The sequence below is a fragment of the Lithobates pipiens genome, unplaced genomic scaffold (assembly GCF_037356315.1).
Source record: "Lithobates pipiens isolate NorthernLeopardFrog02 unplaced genomic scaffold, aLitPip1_a1.2 Scaffold_62, whole genome shotgun sequence".
Taxonomy (NCBI): domain Eukaryota; kingdom Metazoa; phylum Chordata; class Amphibia; order Anura; family Ranidae; genus Lithobates; species Lithobates pipiens.
The window spans coordinates 2,334,806-2,350,068 of NW_027507884.1; the positions used below are offsets into that span (position 1 = coordinate 2,334,806).

The following is a 15,263-nucleotide window of genomic DNA, read 5'->3' on the forward strand; positions in this document are numbered from 1 at the left end:
GGACTGACGTACAGTCTGCTAATCACTAACACACAACCTGCTTGGTCCACAAAAGTTCTTATAAGGACTGGTAACTTGGTATAGGGTGCTACGGTACATAGGCCTGAGTGCGTTACAGTCTGCTGTTCTGTAAGGACCGCTATCGGTCCACAATACATAGGGTTGCCGTGCACTACTGCTGACCGCTGCCCTATACTGCAGCAGTCCTTCAGCGGTATAGGGACTGACGCACAGTCTGCTAAACACTAACACACAACCTGCTTGGTCCACAAAAGTTCTTATAAGGACTGGTAACTTGGTATAGGGTGCTACGGTACATAGGCCTGAGTGCAGTACAGTCTGCTGTTCTGTAAGGACCGCTATCGGTCCACAATACATAGGGTTGCCGTGCACTACTGCTGACCGCTGCCCTATACTGCAGCAGTCCTTCATTGGTATAGGGACTGACGTACAGTCTGCTAATCACTAACACACAACCTGCTTGGTCCACAAAAGTTCTTATAAGGACTGGTAACTTGGTATAGGGTGCTACGGTACATAGGCCTGAGTGCGTTACAGTCTGCTGTTCTGTAAGGACCGCTATCGGTCCACAATACATAGGGTTGACGTGCACTACTGCTGACCGCTGCCCTATACTGCAGCAGTCCTTCATTGGTATAGGGACTGACGTACAGTCTGCTAATCACTAACACACAACCTGCTTGGTCCACAAAAGTTCTTATAAGGACTGGTAACTTGGTATAGGGTGCTACGGTACATAGGCCTGAGTGCAGTACAGTCTGCTGTTCTGTAAGGACCGCTATCGGTCCACAATACATAGGGTTGCCGTGCACTACTGCTGACCGCTGCCCTATACTGCAGCAGTCCTTCAGCGGTATAGGGACTGACGCACAGTCTGCTAAACACTAACACACAACCTGCTTGGTCCACAAAAGTTCTTATAAGGACTGGTAACTTGGTATAGGGTGCTACGGTACATAGGCCTGAGTGCAGTACAGTCTGCTGTTCTGTAAGGACCGCTATCGGTCCACAATACATAGGGTTGCCGTGCACTACTGCTGACCGCTGCCCTATACTGCAGCAGTCCTTCATTGGTATAGGGACTGACGTACAGTCTGCTAATCACTAACACACAACCTGCTTGGTCCACAAAAGTTCTTATAAGGACTGGTAACTTGGTATAGGGTGCTACGGTACATAGGCCTGAGTGCGTTACAGTCTGCTGTTCTGTAAGGACCGCTATCGGTCCACAATACATAGGGTTGACGTGCACTACTGCTGACCGCTGCCCTATACTGCAGCAGTCCTTCATTGGTATAGGGACTGACGTACAGTCTGCTAATCACTAACACACAACCTGCTTGGTCCACAAAAGTTCTTATAAGGACTGGTAACTTGGTATAGGGTGCTACGGTACATAGGCCTGAGTGCAGTACAGTCTGCTGTTCTGTAAGGACCGCTATCGGTCCACAATACATAGGGTTGACGTGCACTACTGCTGACCGCTGCCCTATACTGCAGCAGTCCTTCAGCGGTATAGGGACTAAGAGTTTTGTCACAGGGTGATTTAAAAAATGACAGGCAGAGGAAGAGGCAGGCCCTTCCGCAGGGGTGGTAGGGGTAGGGCAGGAGCAACAGCCTTGAGCCAAAGTGGGAAGTTGCAGAAGGTGCGTTCAATTACTTTAAAGGACGCACCAGACTTGGTTGAGTGGCTCACTCAGCCTTATTCTTCTGCACCCTCCTCATCCTCTCGATCTGCACCCTCTTCTTCACTCTCTGCTATGTGCACCCCCAAAGACACTACCACCAACAACACCACCACCACCACATACCTTCCGCTTGAGTGCAAATGGGGGCCTTCATGCTCCAGTGTTTTAATAGGGACCCCCGTATAAAAAGCATGAGGGTCAAGGACCAGTACTGGGTGGCAACGTACTTAGATCCCCGGTACAAACACAAAATGGCGGAAATGTTACCGCCGTCGCAGAGGGCTGTCAGAATCCAGCACTTCCAGGCCTTGCTTCGAGAAATGCTGCATTCTGCTTTTGCGTGCGCTGGCAGAGGAGCAATTCCCACTCCCAGAGAAGGATTTGCGGGTACCAATCCAACAGCGCCTGCAAGAAGAGGCCGGTTTGAAGATGTGTTGGTGACTTCGGATATGAGGTCATTCTTTCAGCCGACCCATCGACAGGTGTCATCCGGATCCAGCATCAGGGAACGCCTAGACCGTCAGGTGTCCGACTACATTGGGTTAACGGCCGATGTGGACGCTCTGAGGAGTGATGAACCCCTAGACTACTGGGTGGGCAGGCTTGACCTCTGGCCAGAGCTTGCCCAATTTGCAATCGAACTGTTGGCTTGCCCCTCATCCAGTGTCCTGTCCGAAAGGACGTTCAGCGCAGCAGGGGGGATTGTGACCGATAAGCGTACTCGCCTAGCTCACGACAGTGTTAACTACCTCACATTTCTAAAAATGAATGAGGCATGGATCTCGGAGGAATTCAACACATGTGATCAGTAGACCATGTATATGTCTATAAACAATTTTTGGAATCAAGCACACAGACCTTCTTAATTCATTTGGCTCACTTCCCTGACCCAAAAAAGCACACCGTACTATATGCCCCTACCCTCCTCTTTGAAGAGGTTGAGCGGTGTCATATTTCTACTGGGGCTGCTTATTATGAGGGGTTCCCACCATCCCTGTGCTGTGCTGACTTCCTCCTGGGTGTTCTTATTATGAGGGGCTCCCACCATCCCTGTGCTGTGCTGACTTCCTCCTGGGGGTTCTTATTATGAGGGGCTCCCACCATCCCTGTGCTGTGCTGACTTCCTCCTGGGGGTTCTTATTATGAGGGGATCACACCATCCCTGTGCTGTGCTGACTTCCTCCTGGGGCTGCTTACGGTGCTGCTGTCAGCGCTGTATGTCACGGAGCTGCTGTCAGCGCTGTATGTCACGGAGCTGCTGTCAGCGCTGTATGTCACGGAGCTGCTGTCAGCGCTGTATGTCACGGAGCTGCTGTCAGCGCTGTATGTCACGGAGCTGCTGTCAGCGCTGTATGTCACGGAGCTGCTGTCAGCGCTGTATGTCACGGAGCTGCTGTCAGCGCTGTATGTCACGGAGCTGCTGTCAGCGCTGTATGTCACGGAGCTGCTGTCAGCGCTGTATGTCACGGAGCTGCTGTCAGCGCTGTATGTCACGGTGCTGCTGTCAGCGCTGTATGTCACGGAGCTGCTGTCAGCGCTGTATGTCACGGAGCTGCTGTCAGTGCTGTATGTCACGGAGCTGCTGTCAGCGCTGTATGTCACGGAGCTGCTGTCAGCGCTGTATGTCACGGAGCTGCTGTCAGCGCTGTATGTCACGGTGCTGCTGTCAGCGCTGTATGTCACGGAGCTGCTGTCAGCGCTGTATGTCACGGAGCTGCTGTCAGTGCTGTATGTCACGGAGCTGCTGTCAGCGCTGTATGTCACGGAGCTGCTGTCAGCGCTGTATGTCACGGAGCTGCTGTCAGCGCTGTATGTCACGGTGCTGCTGTCAGCGCTGTATGTCACGGAGCTGCTGTCAGCGCTGTATGTCACGGAGCTGCTGTCAGCGCTGTATGTCACGGAGCTGCTGTCAGCGCTGTATGTCACGGAGCTGCTGTCAGCGCTGTATGTCACGGAGCTGCTGTCAGCGCTGTATGTCACGGTGCTGATGTCAGTGCTCTGTATTACGGTGCTGCTGTCAGTGCTCTGTATCTCCTGCACCCTCTTGTTTGCCTACCCTGGTCCCTGACCTTCCCTCTCCTCCATTGCCTTCATTAGCTCCATAGTCCTGAATTGTCAGAACAATTTCCCAAATAAAAAAAAAATGCTTGTAGTTATCGATCCCAAATTCACCTCATACATGTATTATGCTATTGTCCAGGTGGTGGGACTACGTGCTACCCCCTAATAATTACCCCGTGGCCGCAAATTCGACCTAAAGGTTTGCGAAATTCGCCTCCCATTGAAGTCAATGGAGCCCGCGGCGAACGGTCGTTTTCGCGAACGTTTGTGCCCGTTCGCGTTTCGCGTTCGCGAAACGTCCCGTCGGAAGTTCGTCCATCACTAATTTAGACCAGTGCACAAAGCAAGGTCCATAAAGACATGGATGAGCGAGTTTGGGGTGGAGGGAATTGACTGAGTCCCGACCTCACCCCGATAGAACACCTTTGGGATGAATTAGAGCGGAGCCAGGCATCCTCGTCCACATCAGTGCATGACCTTACACATGCGCTTCTGGAAGAATGGTCAAACATTCCCATAGACACACTCCTAAACCTTGTGGACGGCCTTCCCAGAAGAGGTGAAGCTGTTATAGCTACGGCACGGGCAGGCATATTGGCGTACAGGTACATCCAATCTTCAATGCTGCCCTGCCATCGCGAGCCGGTCAGGACCCCCGTCAGTCCAGTCGCGGGTCCCGCGGACTCGATCACCGCGGGCGTACCCGCGATCGTCTCACTGGGCGGCTGAATGGAGGAAATGCCGTGTAAACAGCCTTTCCCCATTCTGCCTAGCAACTAGTGACGCTGATCTCTGCTCCATGTGATTGGAGCAGAGATCAGTGTTCACTAAATGAAAGCCCAGCCCCCCCAACAGTTAGTAACACACCCCTAGGAACGCTTAACCCCTACACTGCCACCCACTGGTTAACCCCTTCACTGCCAGTGTCATTTACACAGGAATCACTGCATTTGTATAGCAGTGATTGCTGTATAAATGACAATGGTCCCAAAAATGTGTCAAAAATGTCCGATGTGTCCACTGCAATGTCGCAGTCACAATAAAAATCGCTGATCGCCGCCATTACTAGTAAAAAAATTAATAAAAATACCATAAAACTATCCCCTATTTTGTAAACGCTATAACTTTTGCGCAAACCAATCAATAATCGCTTATTGCGATTTTTTTTACCAAAAATATGTAGAAGAATACGTATCGGCCTAAACTGAGGGAAAAAAAAATGTTTTTTTATATATTTTTGGGGGATATTTATTATAACAAAAAGTAAAAAATAATGCGTTTTTTTCAAAATTGTCGCTCTATTTTTGTTTATAGCGCAAAAAATAAAAACTGCAGGGGTGATCAAATACCACCAAAAGAAAGCTCTATTTGTGGGAAAAAAAAGGACGTCAATTTTGTTTGGGAGCCACGTCGCACGACCGTGCAATTACCAGGTAAAGCGACACAGTGCCGAATCGCAAAAAGTGGTCTGGTCTTCAACCAGCAAAATGGTCCGGTCTGTAAGTGGTTAAAGTTCATGTGCGTGTAAAGGCAGGCGTCCCAATACTTTTGGTAATATAGTGTATATATGACTGAAAATTTGTGTCTTTTTAAGCGAGTACCTGTTGTACATACTGTATTCAGTCAAAGGAATAGGTAGGGCCTTCTGCACATGGGTGTATGAATTTATGCTGACAGAAGGTGGCAGAAAATATGCCTCTAAATGCCTAAATGTATATTTACATGACTATGATGTTTTGAAGTTTTTGAGCATTAGCTAATTCTATTGGCTAGAATATTCATGTACTCATTCACTAGAATAAATGTATGTCTGTTTTTGTGGAAAAAATTCAAAAATGTATGCTTTGGCTATTTTTTGTGCATCAGAAGGCATAAAAACCTCTACATGAGCACATTAACAAACATGCAGGTGCATTTAGTGGTGGAAAAAAATTCCAAATGCCTCTGAATGGGTTTTTTTTTTGAGCCCGTGTGCATGAGGCCTAATGCCGCGTACACACGAGCGAATTGTCCGGCGTACTTAGTCCACCGAAGCGCATTTCAGCGGACAATCCGATCGTGTGTGGGCTTCAGCGGACTTTCTCAGCGTAAAGTCCGGCGGACTTAGAAAGTAGTTTTGCACTCCAATCTTTCCGCCGGACTTGGGTTTCAGCGGACAATACGTTCGTCAGTGTGCTAGTCCGGCGGACTAAGAATGACGCATGCTCAGAAGCAAGTACGAAAAGGAAGCTATTGGCTACTGGCTATTGAACTTCCTTTTTCTAGTCCCATCGTACGTGCTGTACGTCATCGCACTAGCAAACGCCGGACTTTCTGTGTGTCCGTGTGTGGCCAAGTCCGTTCGGTAGAAAGTCCGCCGGACTATCCGCCGGATTGTTTGCCGGACTAAGTACGCCGGACAATTTGATCGTGTGTACGCGGCATTAGGCGCGGTCTCTGCAATATAACAATCATACAGAGTAGGAATGTATTACATAGACAATCATAATCTGAAGTATTTAGTAGGAAATCTGCTACTTACCTTCCTTTAAGCATTTTGGGTATTTTAGCACACCGTCCAAGCACTGAATCCTCAGACTTTTTTCATCGGGAATGCCATATCCAGCTGCGCACTCAAATGTTAAGCTATCAAGATGCTCAGAATATATTTCCTTAATTTTATCCTCTGCATATTTCAGCCTAATGTTGTTTTGTAACATATGAGTTGATCTCACAATACAAGACGCTGCAATTGAGTAGAGAACACATACAATGAATATGTCAATATGTTAGAGCAGGGGTCTCCAAACCTTCTCAACAAAGGGGCAGCATACTGTCCTTTGGCCTTTAGAGGGGCTGAAATGTGGCCACTGGTAATAGAAAAATGAATGCCCTATCTTTGGTATATCAGTCGGAGAAATTGTGCCCCAATTTTTAGGCCTCAAAAAAATTAAAGGAGTTGTAAAGGCATAATGTTTTTGAACATTATGCATTAGATCCATTAAAGCGGGAGTCCGCCGGGAGTTCTGCCGTTTTTTTTTTTTTTTAAAGCCAGCAGCTACAAATACTGCAGCTGCTGACTTTTAAAATAATGACACTTACCCGCCCAGCGCGCCCGCGATGTCGGCACCCGAAGCTGATCTCTCGATCGTCTCTCGGGTGCTGCCGCCGCCATCTTGGGTATGGGAATCAGGAAGTGGAGCCTTTCGGCTTCATTTCCCGGTTCCCTACTGCGCATGCGCGAGTCGCGCTGCGCAATAAGGATGGACCCGCTGCCTCTGGGATCTGTGTGTTTCCCAGCAGGCAGCGGGGGACTTCCGGAAAGGGGCGTAATCTACGCCCCTTTCCGCAGAGAGCTATCCCGGAAGTGGGTGCAGATACCTGTACTGTACAGGTACCTGCACCCCCCTCCCCCCTGGAAGGTGCCAATTGTGGCGCCGGAGGGGGGGAGGATTCCAATGAGCGGAAGGTCCACTTTAGGGTGCTTTCCACAGCACACCATAATAAATAGCTGAAGAAGATATTGTCACCTCATGTAGCAATTAAAGTGGTGTTCCAGCCGCAAAAATATTTTTTTTAGGGCTGCGGAAATTAATGATTAATTCCTCAATTAATCGTTCATTTTTTTTTTGATCGATCAAAACCTTTTTGATCGGTAGGCTGCCTTCCCTGGCGCTGCTTTGGGCCAAGCTGTGGCTGCAGCGCAGTGCTCCGCTCCCTCCTCCATTACATGTCATACACAGTCTGTGGGCATCTCCGAGCTGAGTGTGAAAACTTTGGCCGCACTGTGAGAAAAGTCCCACCCTCCTCCTAGATCAGCTTGGGTAATAGACGCAGTGCTCTGTCTATCACACAAGTTGATCTAGGAGGAGGGCGAGACCTTTCTCACAGTGAGGCCAAAGTTTTCACACTCAGCTCGGAGACAAACAGCGGGAGATGCCTGCAGACTGTAATCCAGCCAGAGGCACTGACTACAGTGAGGCTGCAATTATGGGCCCGGTGAGACTGCATTATGGGCACAGTGAGGCTTCTATTATAGGCACGGCGAGGCTGCGATTATGGGCGCGGTGAGACTGCATTATGGGCACAGTGAGGCTTGCATTATAGGCACGGCGAGGCTGCGATTATGGGAGCGGTAAGACAGCATTATGGGCACGGTGAGACTTTTGGTGGGGGGGGCGGCTAATGGGTAGATGTTTTAGACAGGCAACCCTCTCCACTTCCATGAGAGCTGTTTGCATACATTTTCAGTGATACTTTGGCCAGCCCCTCTTTATTTACACTATTGACAGCCCAGTGGACAGGTAAGAAGTGTCATAACCTAAAAAGCTGGATACACACTGTCCAAATCACAGCACATTTTGACATTACGATTTAACCAATAAATATAATAGGAGACAAAAACTTAAGAAGTTACAATTTGTAGGTAATCAGGCAGGCCCTTGCACTACATGGTTTGGGGAATTTATACAGAAATGTTAACACAAAAGAGGGATAGTGTGTATGGGTTTTTCCAAGACAGCAGAGTATTTGGCTCTGTTTACTGCTGGGGGGGGGGGGGGGGACAGGGTTCCAAATGAGTTTGGGCCAAAGAAGATGGCCTCTTGCACTCTGCCCAAATTTGGGGCCACCAATAATATTTGTACACATTTTAGGTGTTGTTTAAGGTGAGCCCCAAAATGTAGCTGACAAACAATATTGTTAAGTTACCGGGCTGTGTGTGTATGGGCCCAGGATAGCATGCTGGGGAGGTTATTGAAGAAAGTTATTCATGTAGGCCAAAAAAGGAGCAGGAAAAGCTTACAGCATGCATGAGCACAAAGAGGACATTCACAGCATATTACAATATTGATAATTGTGTAATCAACAAATTAATAAAATACATTAGCAAACATAAACACATAGAATGTGATCTTACCCTAAAAACCTACCCTAATATAGTCCTTCTGCTGGACTTTAATGATGGCTGAGCAGGTCTCTGGAATAATGACTCCCAGAGCCTGGGGGGAGATCCCAATAGTAAACATGAGGTCCTGGAGACTTCTCCCCATCGCCAAGTACCTCAAGGTGGCTATGAGCCTTTGCTCTGGAGTGATGGAAAGCCTCATACATGTGTCCTGCTTCTTAATATAGGGGGTCACCAATGCCAAGAGGTGGTGAAAGCAGGGGCCCGTCATCACCAAGATTGGTTTGATGAGATGCTTTACAAGCCAGTAACAGCCAGGTAAACAAAAACCGAAAACGGAAATCACAAAATCCTATTGCTTATTTAACATATATTATTAACATGTCATAAAGAGTTATGTTAGAAAGTTATTATAATGAGAAGAATTAATGTCTAAAAGTGAAAGTACCTTTATATCAAATGTCTTTTTGTGATAATATCTTGTGATCATATCTTGGCTATATAGTGTTACCGTATTTTGAGAATTTCCGAGGCCCTGACGAAGCACATTAGCCCACAAAACGTGCTGGCCAATTCAACCGGATCTCTTAGCCAGGATGGTCATACCCTGGACAACTAGCTTATAACTTTGATTCGAATCAATCCTGTTTTTTTTTTTTTTTTAAACAATCTGTGTGTAATCTTCAATAAATTTATTTTTTATTTTCTATCATTTGGCTTAGCATTTATTAAACCCTGGAGGGCACATTTAAAGTCCCACAAATTTCAATGTATTGTCTTATATATTATATATGCATCTCGAAGTAATTATAACTGACAGCCTTGCAATGCCTCATGGGAAATGTAGTTCCACAACAGCTGGGGGGCTACTTGTTGCCTACCCCTGCCCTAGGGTTATAGTTATCTCACACTCATCATTCGCATCTCTGTAGCTTGAATGTAAACTTACTTGTAGAGACACATTTTGGGTAATTTATGTGTCTTTTTTCACATTTGGCTTCCAGGCTGTTCAGTGGCACCATTCCTTCAGTGCATTCAAATACAACCGGTTGTCCATTTTCAATAACGGTGCCTTTACTGTATCGAATGTGATTTAAGGCCATTTCATGTTGTTGTATTACACAGAAACCTTGAGCCAAACAAATATCCATAGACATATATATAAATATCATTAGAGCATTTGAAATGGTATTATCTATATCACATATAGGGGTTGATTTACTAAAGGCAAATAGACTAGATTGATTGTGTCCTCCTCCGAAGCTCATCTTCAGATCTTCTCCAGAGCCTCTCTCTTCCTCTGGAACTCTCTACCCCAATACGCCCAGCTATCTTCCATTCTATACATCTTTTAGGAGATCCCTAACAACTTCTCTTTTTAGGAAAGCTTATCCCATCTCTACCTAAAACTTGAAATTTGAATAGTTCTATCAGCTCATTCCCAGATATTATCTTTTGTACCACTTTCCCCTCTCTATTAGATTTTAAGCTCTCACAAAGAGAACCCTCCTTATGGTATTGTATTGTATTGTAACTGTACTGTCTCTCTTTATATTGTAAAGTGCTGTGCAAACTGTTGTTGTCTTTAAAAACCCCTATAATATTAATAATAAAAATCACTGCCTAACAAAATGTACAGCGGCCTACATTCTAAATGGAGCATTTTAGAATGTGGGCAATGTGAAGGTACACTACATACACTATATTACCAAAAGTATTCGGACGCTTGCCTTTACACATACATGGATTTTAATGGCATCCCAGTCTTAGTCCGTAGGGTTGAGTTGGCCCACCCTTTACAGCTATAACAGCTTCAACTCTACTGGGAAGGGCGTCCACAAGATTTAGGAGTGTGTCTATGGGGATGTTTGACCATTCTTCCAGAAGCGCATTTGTGAGGTCAGGCACTAATGTGGACAAGAAGGCCTGTCTCACAGTCTCCGCTCTAATTCATCCCAAAGGTGTTCTGTCGGGTTGAGGTCAGGAGGCCAGTCAATTTCCTCCACCCCAAACTCAATCATTCATGTCTTTATGGACCTTGCTTTGTGCACTGGTGTGTAGTTACGTTGGAACAAGAAGGGGCCATCCCCAAACTGTTCCCACAAAGTTGTGATCATGATATTGTCCAAAATGTCTTGGTATGCTAACGCCTTAAGAATTCCCTTCACTGGAACTAAGGGGCCAAGCCTAACCCCTAAGAAACAATCTCACACCATAATCCCCCCTCCGCCAAATGATTAGGACCAGTGCACAAAGCAAGATCCATAAAGACATGAATGAGCAAGTTTGGGGTGGAGGAACTTGACTGGCCTGCATAGAGTCCCGACCTCACCCCGATAGAACACCTTTGGGGTGAATTAGAGCGGAGACAGGCCTAATAACAGATCCAAATCGGTGCCTGACCTCACAAATGCGCTTCTGGAAGAATGGCAAACATTCCCATAGATACACTCCTAAACCTTGTGGACGGCCTACCCAGAAGAGTTGAAGCTTGTATAGCTACAAAGGGTGGGCCAACTCAATATTGAACCCTATGGACCAACACTGGGATGTCATTAAAGTTCATGTGCGTGTAAAGGCAGGCGTGCCAAGACTTTTGGTAACATAGTGTATATACGACTCAGAAATGTGGGTTTTGATAAGCAAGTACCTGTTTTACATACTGTATTCAGTCAAAGTAATAGCTAGGGCCTTATGCACATGGGTGTATGAATTTATGCTGTCAGAAGGTGGCAAAAAATATGCCTCTAAATGCCTAAATGTGTATTTACATGACTATGATGTTTTGAAGTTTTTGAGCATAAGCTAATTCTATTGGCTAGAATATTCATGTACTCATTCACTAGAATACATTTATGCCCATTTCCATTTAAAAAAATGCAAAAATGTGTGCTTGGGCCATTTTTTTGTACCTCAGAAGGCATACAAACCTCTAGATGAGCACATTAACAAACAGGCAAGTGCATTTAGTGGTGGTAAAAAATCCCAAATGCCTCCGAGTGTTTTTTTTTTTTGAGCCCGTGTGCATGATGCCTTAGATACGGTCTATGCAATATAACAATCATACAGAGAAGGAATGTATTACATAGGCAATCATAAAAAATAATTAGTAGGCAATCTGGTACTCACCTTCCTTTAAGCATTTTGGGTATTTTAGCACACCGTCCAAGCACTGAATCCTCAGACTTTTTTCGTCGGGAATGCCATATCCAGCTGCGCACTCGAATGTTAAGCTATCAAGATGCTCAGAATATATTTCCTTAATTTTATCCTCTGCATATTTCAGCCTAATGTTGTTTTGTAACATATGAGTTGATCTCACAATACAAGACGCTGCAATTGAGTAGAGAACACATACAATGAATATGTCAATATGTTACAGCAGGGGTCTCCAAACCTTCTCAACAAAGGGGCAGTATACTGTCCTTTGGACTTTAGAGGGGCTGAAATGTGGCCACTGATAATAGAAAAATGAATGCCCTATCTTTGGTATATCAATGGCAGAAATTGTGTCCCGACATTGGCATCATTGGGAGGAATTATGCCCCTTCATTAGTGTCTCTGGGCCACATTGTTGGTGTCATCGGGAGAAATAATTGTACCCCATCACTGGCCCCTTTGTTGTTTCAGTAGATGAAATAATGTCCCAAGAGCTGGTTAAAAGCAAGCAAATGGGCTGCATCTGGGCCCTTGGACACAATTGGAGACCACTGTGCTACAGGATAGAATGAAGATGAAAGAAAATTCTTGAAAATGTACCAGCATACTGATAACTAATGTGAGACCAGAGGCCACCAAATCTAGACATGGAAGAACACATGCATTTACCCTAGGTTCACATGTATGCAGCCTTTTTCAACCTTTTCAACACAGAGGAACCCTTGAAATAGTTCTCCGGTCTCGGGGAACCCCTGCTAAAAATTAGAAATCTACAACTCATAATACAATATTGTGATGGACTGTCAGGTCACCTTGAGGCGAGGTGACAGATGCACACCGTGGGGATCAGGAGTGCACCGCAAGGTTGTGCACCCTACGGCTGACTGCTGCGGACGGGAGACAGGTCCCACCGGGGTTAGAGCGTAAGATTCCCTGGGGAGCGGAGTCTAAGAGCCAGCAGGTGTTCACCAGCGCCTTGAGTGGTGAGGATGGACTTGGCTGCAACTGGCTCCAGGTCGCGACCCCCAGGATCCCCCAGCTCACACCCTCAGTAGGCAACAGGAGGATAGGGATGGTGAGGGACAAAGCCAAGGTCGGGGCCACAAGCAGACAGGAATAGTCAGGGACACGCCAAAAGGTCAGGATCACAGGCAAACAGGGATAGTCAAAGACACGCCAAAGTCGGTAACGGGAACAACAGAAGAGCACACGGCAGGTAACAGGAAGCTAACACACAAAGGAATACACAATGGTTGATCAGCACTGATGGCCTGCAGTGCACAGGTTAATTTAGGGCTCCCTGATAGGGCCTGGGGTGGAGCCATGCTTAGAGGAGAGGTTATAAAAACCACCAGGTGGAAGTGGCTGGCCTCTTAGTCAGAACACATGAGGGGAGGTAAGCAAACACAGGAAGATCACTGCATAACAATGACATGGACAGTGGGAAGAATGGTCCTTACACTTGTGGTCATTGGGAAGAATTACCTCCTTACAGATAGATAAAAAGATCAATGGTGTCGGTGGGAACTTATCTGAGAGGCAGAAATTGTCCAAAGCTGAACGAACCCCTAGAAACCTTTGGAGGAACCCTGGTTGAGAATCACTGCCGTAGGTTGTAGAGACAGGTAAATTTGGCCAGGGCCATGTCTTTTTGCTGGGCCTGGTTGTGGATTCAGTGTTGGGAGTGTCAGGGACAAAGGGGGGGGGGGGGTGGCCGCCTGCACTTGGGCTCAGGGATGCCTCCTCTGCTGGACGGTAGGTGTGCTGGACAGAGAGGATGGGCTGAGACCTGAGTGGCAGGAAACCCCATGTGAGAGAACTGACCAATTGTTAAATTGAGTGGTCAAAGGAGGAGGTCTCTCATAAAAGGGGGGGGGGTCACATGTCCTCAGGAGGTTCAAGGTTGAAGTTCGGGTTCAGGCTGAGGCCCGGGAGTTCAGAAATCCCGGAGCCGGAACACCTGAAGGGCCTCGTATGGACCTGGAGGGGGGGGGGGGGGGGGGGCATGCCATTTTTTTTTCTGGTGCAATTCCATTGAAGTCTATTACATGCAAAATGCAGAAAAAAGTCTACGACCCTTTTCAAAAACACACCGGCCGCAGAACGCATAGATGTGAACCACAGGAAACCATGTTAAATGGACTGCAAAATGCACTAAAAAAAGGCATTGGTGTGAACCTAGGATTATACCATATGTTTTTTTTCAGCCTTTGGGCGACCATAACTGGATTTACATGATACATCTATCTGAACACTTACATGCCGGTAGCGTACACTGCAGTGCTTTTTTGGCAGAAGAGAAATACAATGTAACTTCTGCTAAGAAACAAAACAAAAATAAAAATGATACCTCCAAGCATTTTTTGTGCGGTGGGCTTTAAAGGATAGGTTCACCTTTTGTAACATGTTACATGTTACACCCATATTCAGGGTGTAGCATGGAACATACAACAAAGGAACCGGCCCCCACACCCCCCTGAGTCCATTTTGACAGCTAGCTGGAGATCTCCCCCTGCTAGCTGTCATAAAAAAACCAATAAACGAAAAAAAAAGTTTTCCTCACACCAAGAGAAAAATAGTGACAGAGGAGCAAACTCCAGCTGATTGACAGCCTCTGCTCTGTTCCTGTGAGCTTTGTGAAGGGGGGTGTGTCTTTCTCTGTCCAATCAGCTCTCAGAGCTCTCCTCACTGGGCTCTGCAGAGTGTGACTTCAGCTCTCCACCCCCCTTTTTTTTCCGAACTCTCAGGCAAGCTTAAAAATATTCAGCACTTTATATTGATGTAGAGAGGAGAAGACTGTGGATAAATAGGTACAATTTATATGGGAGGATCTGTTTCATCTCGGTGTATCACCTAGACCAGTCACTTCACTAGGTATATGGAAGGGTTTCCAACTATTTCAATTCTACTGTGAGTGAATCTGCATTTGTTTTATTCCCTCCGGTTAATCTGTATGTGTTCAAGACCTTTAATGATCAGAACGAGTGATGTTTAAAAGTCAAAAAAGAAATGCAAAAAGTGCAAAAACAGACATTTGAGATTATTGTAAACTTACTTGTAGCGATGCATTTTGGGTAATTTATGTGTCTTCTTTCACATTTGCCTTCCAGGTTGTTCAGTGGCACCATTCCTTCAGCGCATTCAAATACAACTGGTTGTCCAGTTTCAATAACGGTGCCTTTACTGTATTGAATGTGATTTAAGGCCATTTCATGTTGTTGTATTACACAGAAACCTAGAGCCAAACAAATATCCATACATGTGTATAAACATCATTAGAGCATCTGAAATGGTATTATCTATGTAGTACCCTCTAGAGTGCCACTAGTGCCAGTGTAGGCAAATTGAAGCTATGTTTCATGGTTAATTATGTGGCGTCAGTGGGGCCAGCCGGTTACGTCACCGGATGGCCCCACCCTCAGTTATATAAATACTTACACAGAGAAGAC

At 46.3% G+C, this 15,263-nt stretch overlaps 1 protein-coding gene across 1 annotated transcript in view; it reads right to left on the minus strand.

The window, feature by feature from the left end:
* Positions 1-15,263, minus strand: part of LOC143958869 (coagulation factor XIII B chain-like) — a 143,881-nt gene that overhangs the window by 49,284 nt on the left and 79,334 nt on the right. Inside the window, 4 exon segments of the mRNA XM_077467851.1 lie at positions 6,292-6,495; positions 9,605-9,784; positions 11,785-11,988; positions 14,870-15,049. Coding sequence (XP_077323977.1) covers positions 6,292-6,495; positions 9,605-9,784; positions 11,785-11,988; positions 14,870-15,049 — 768 coding nt within the window.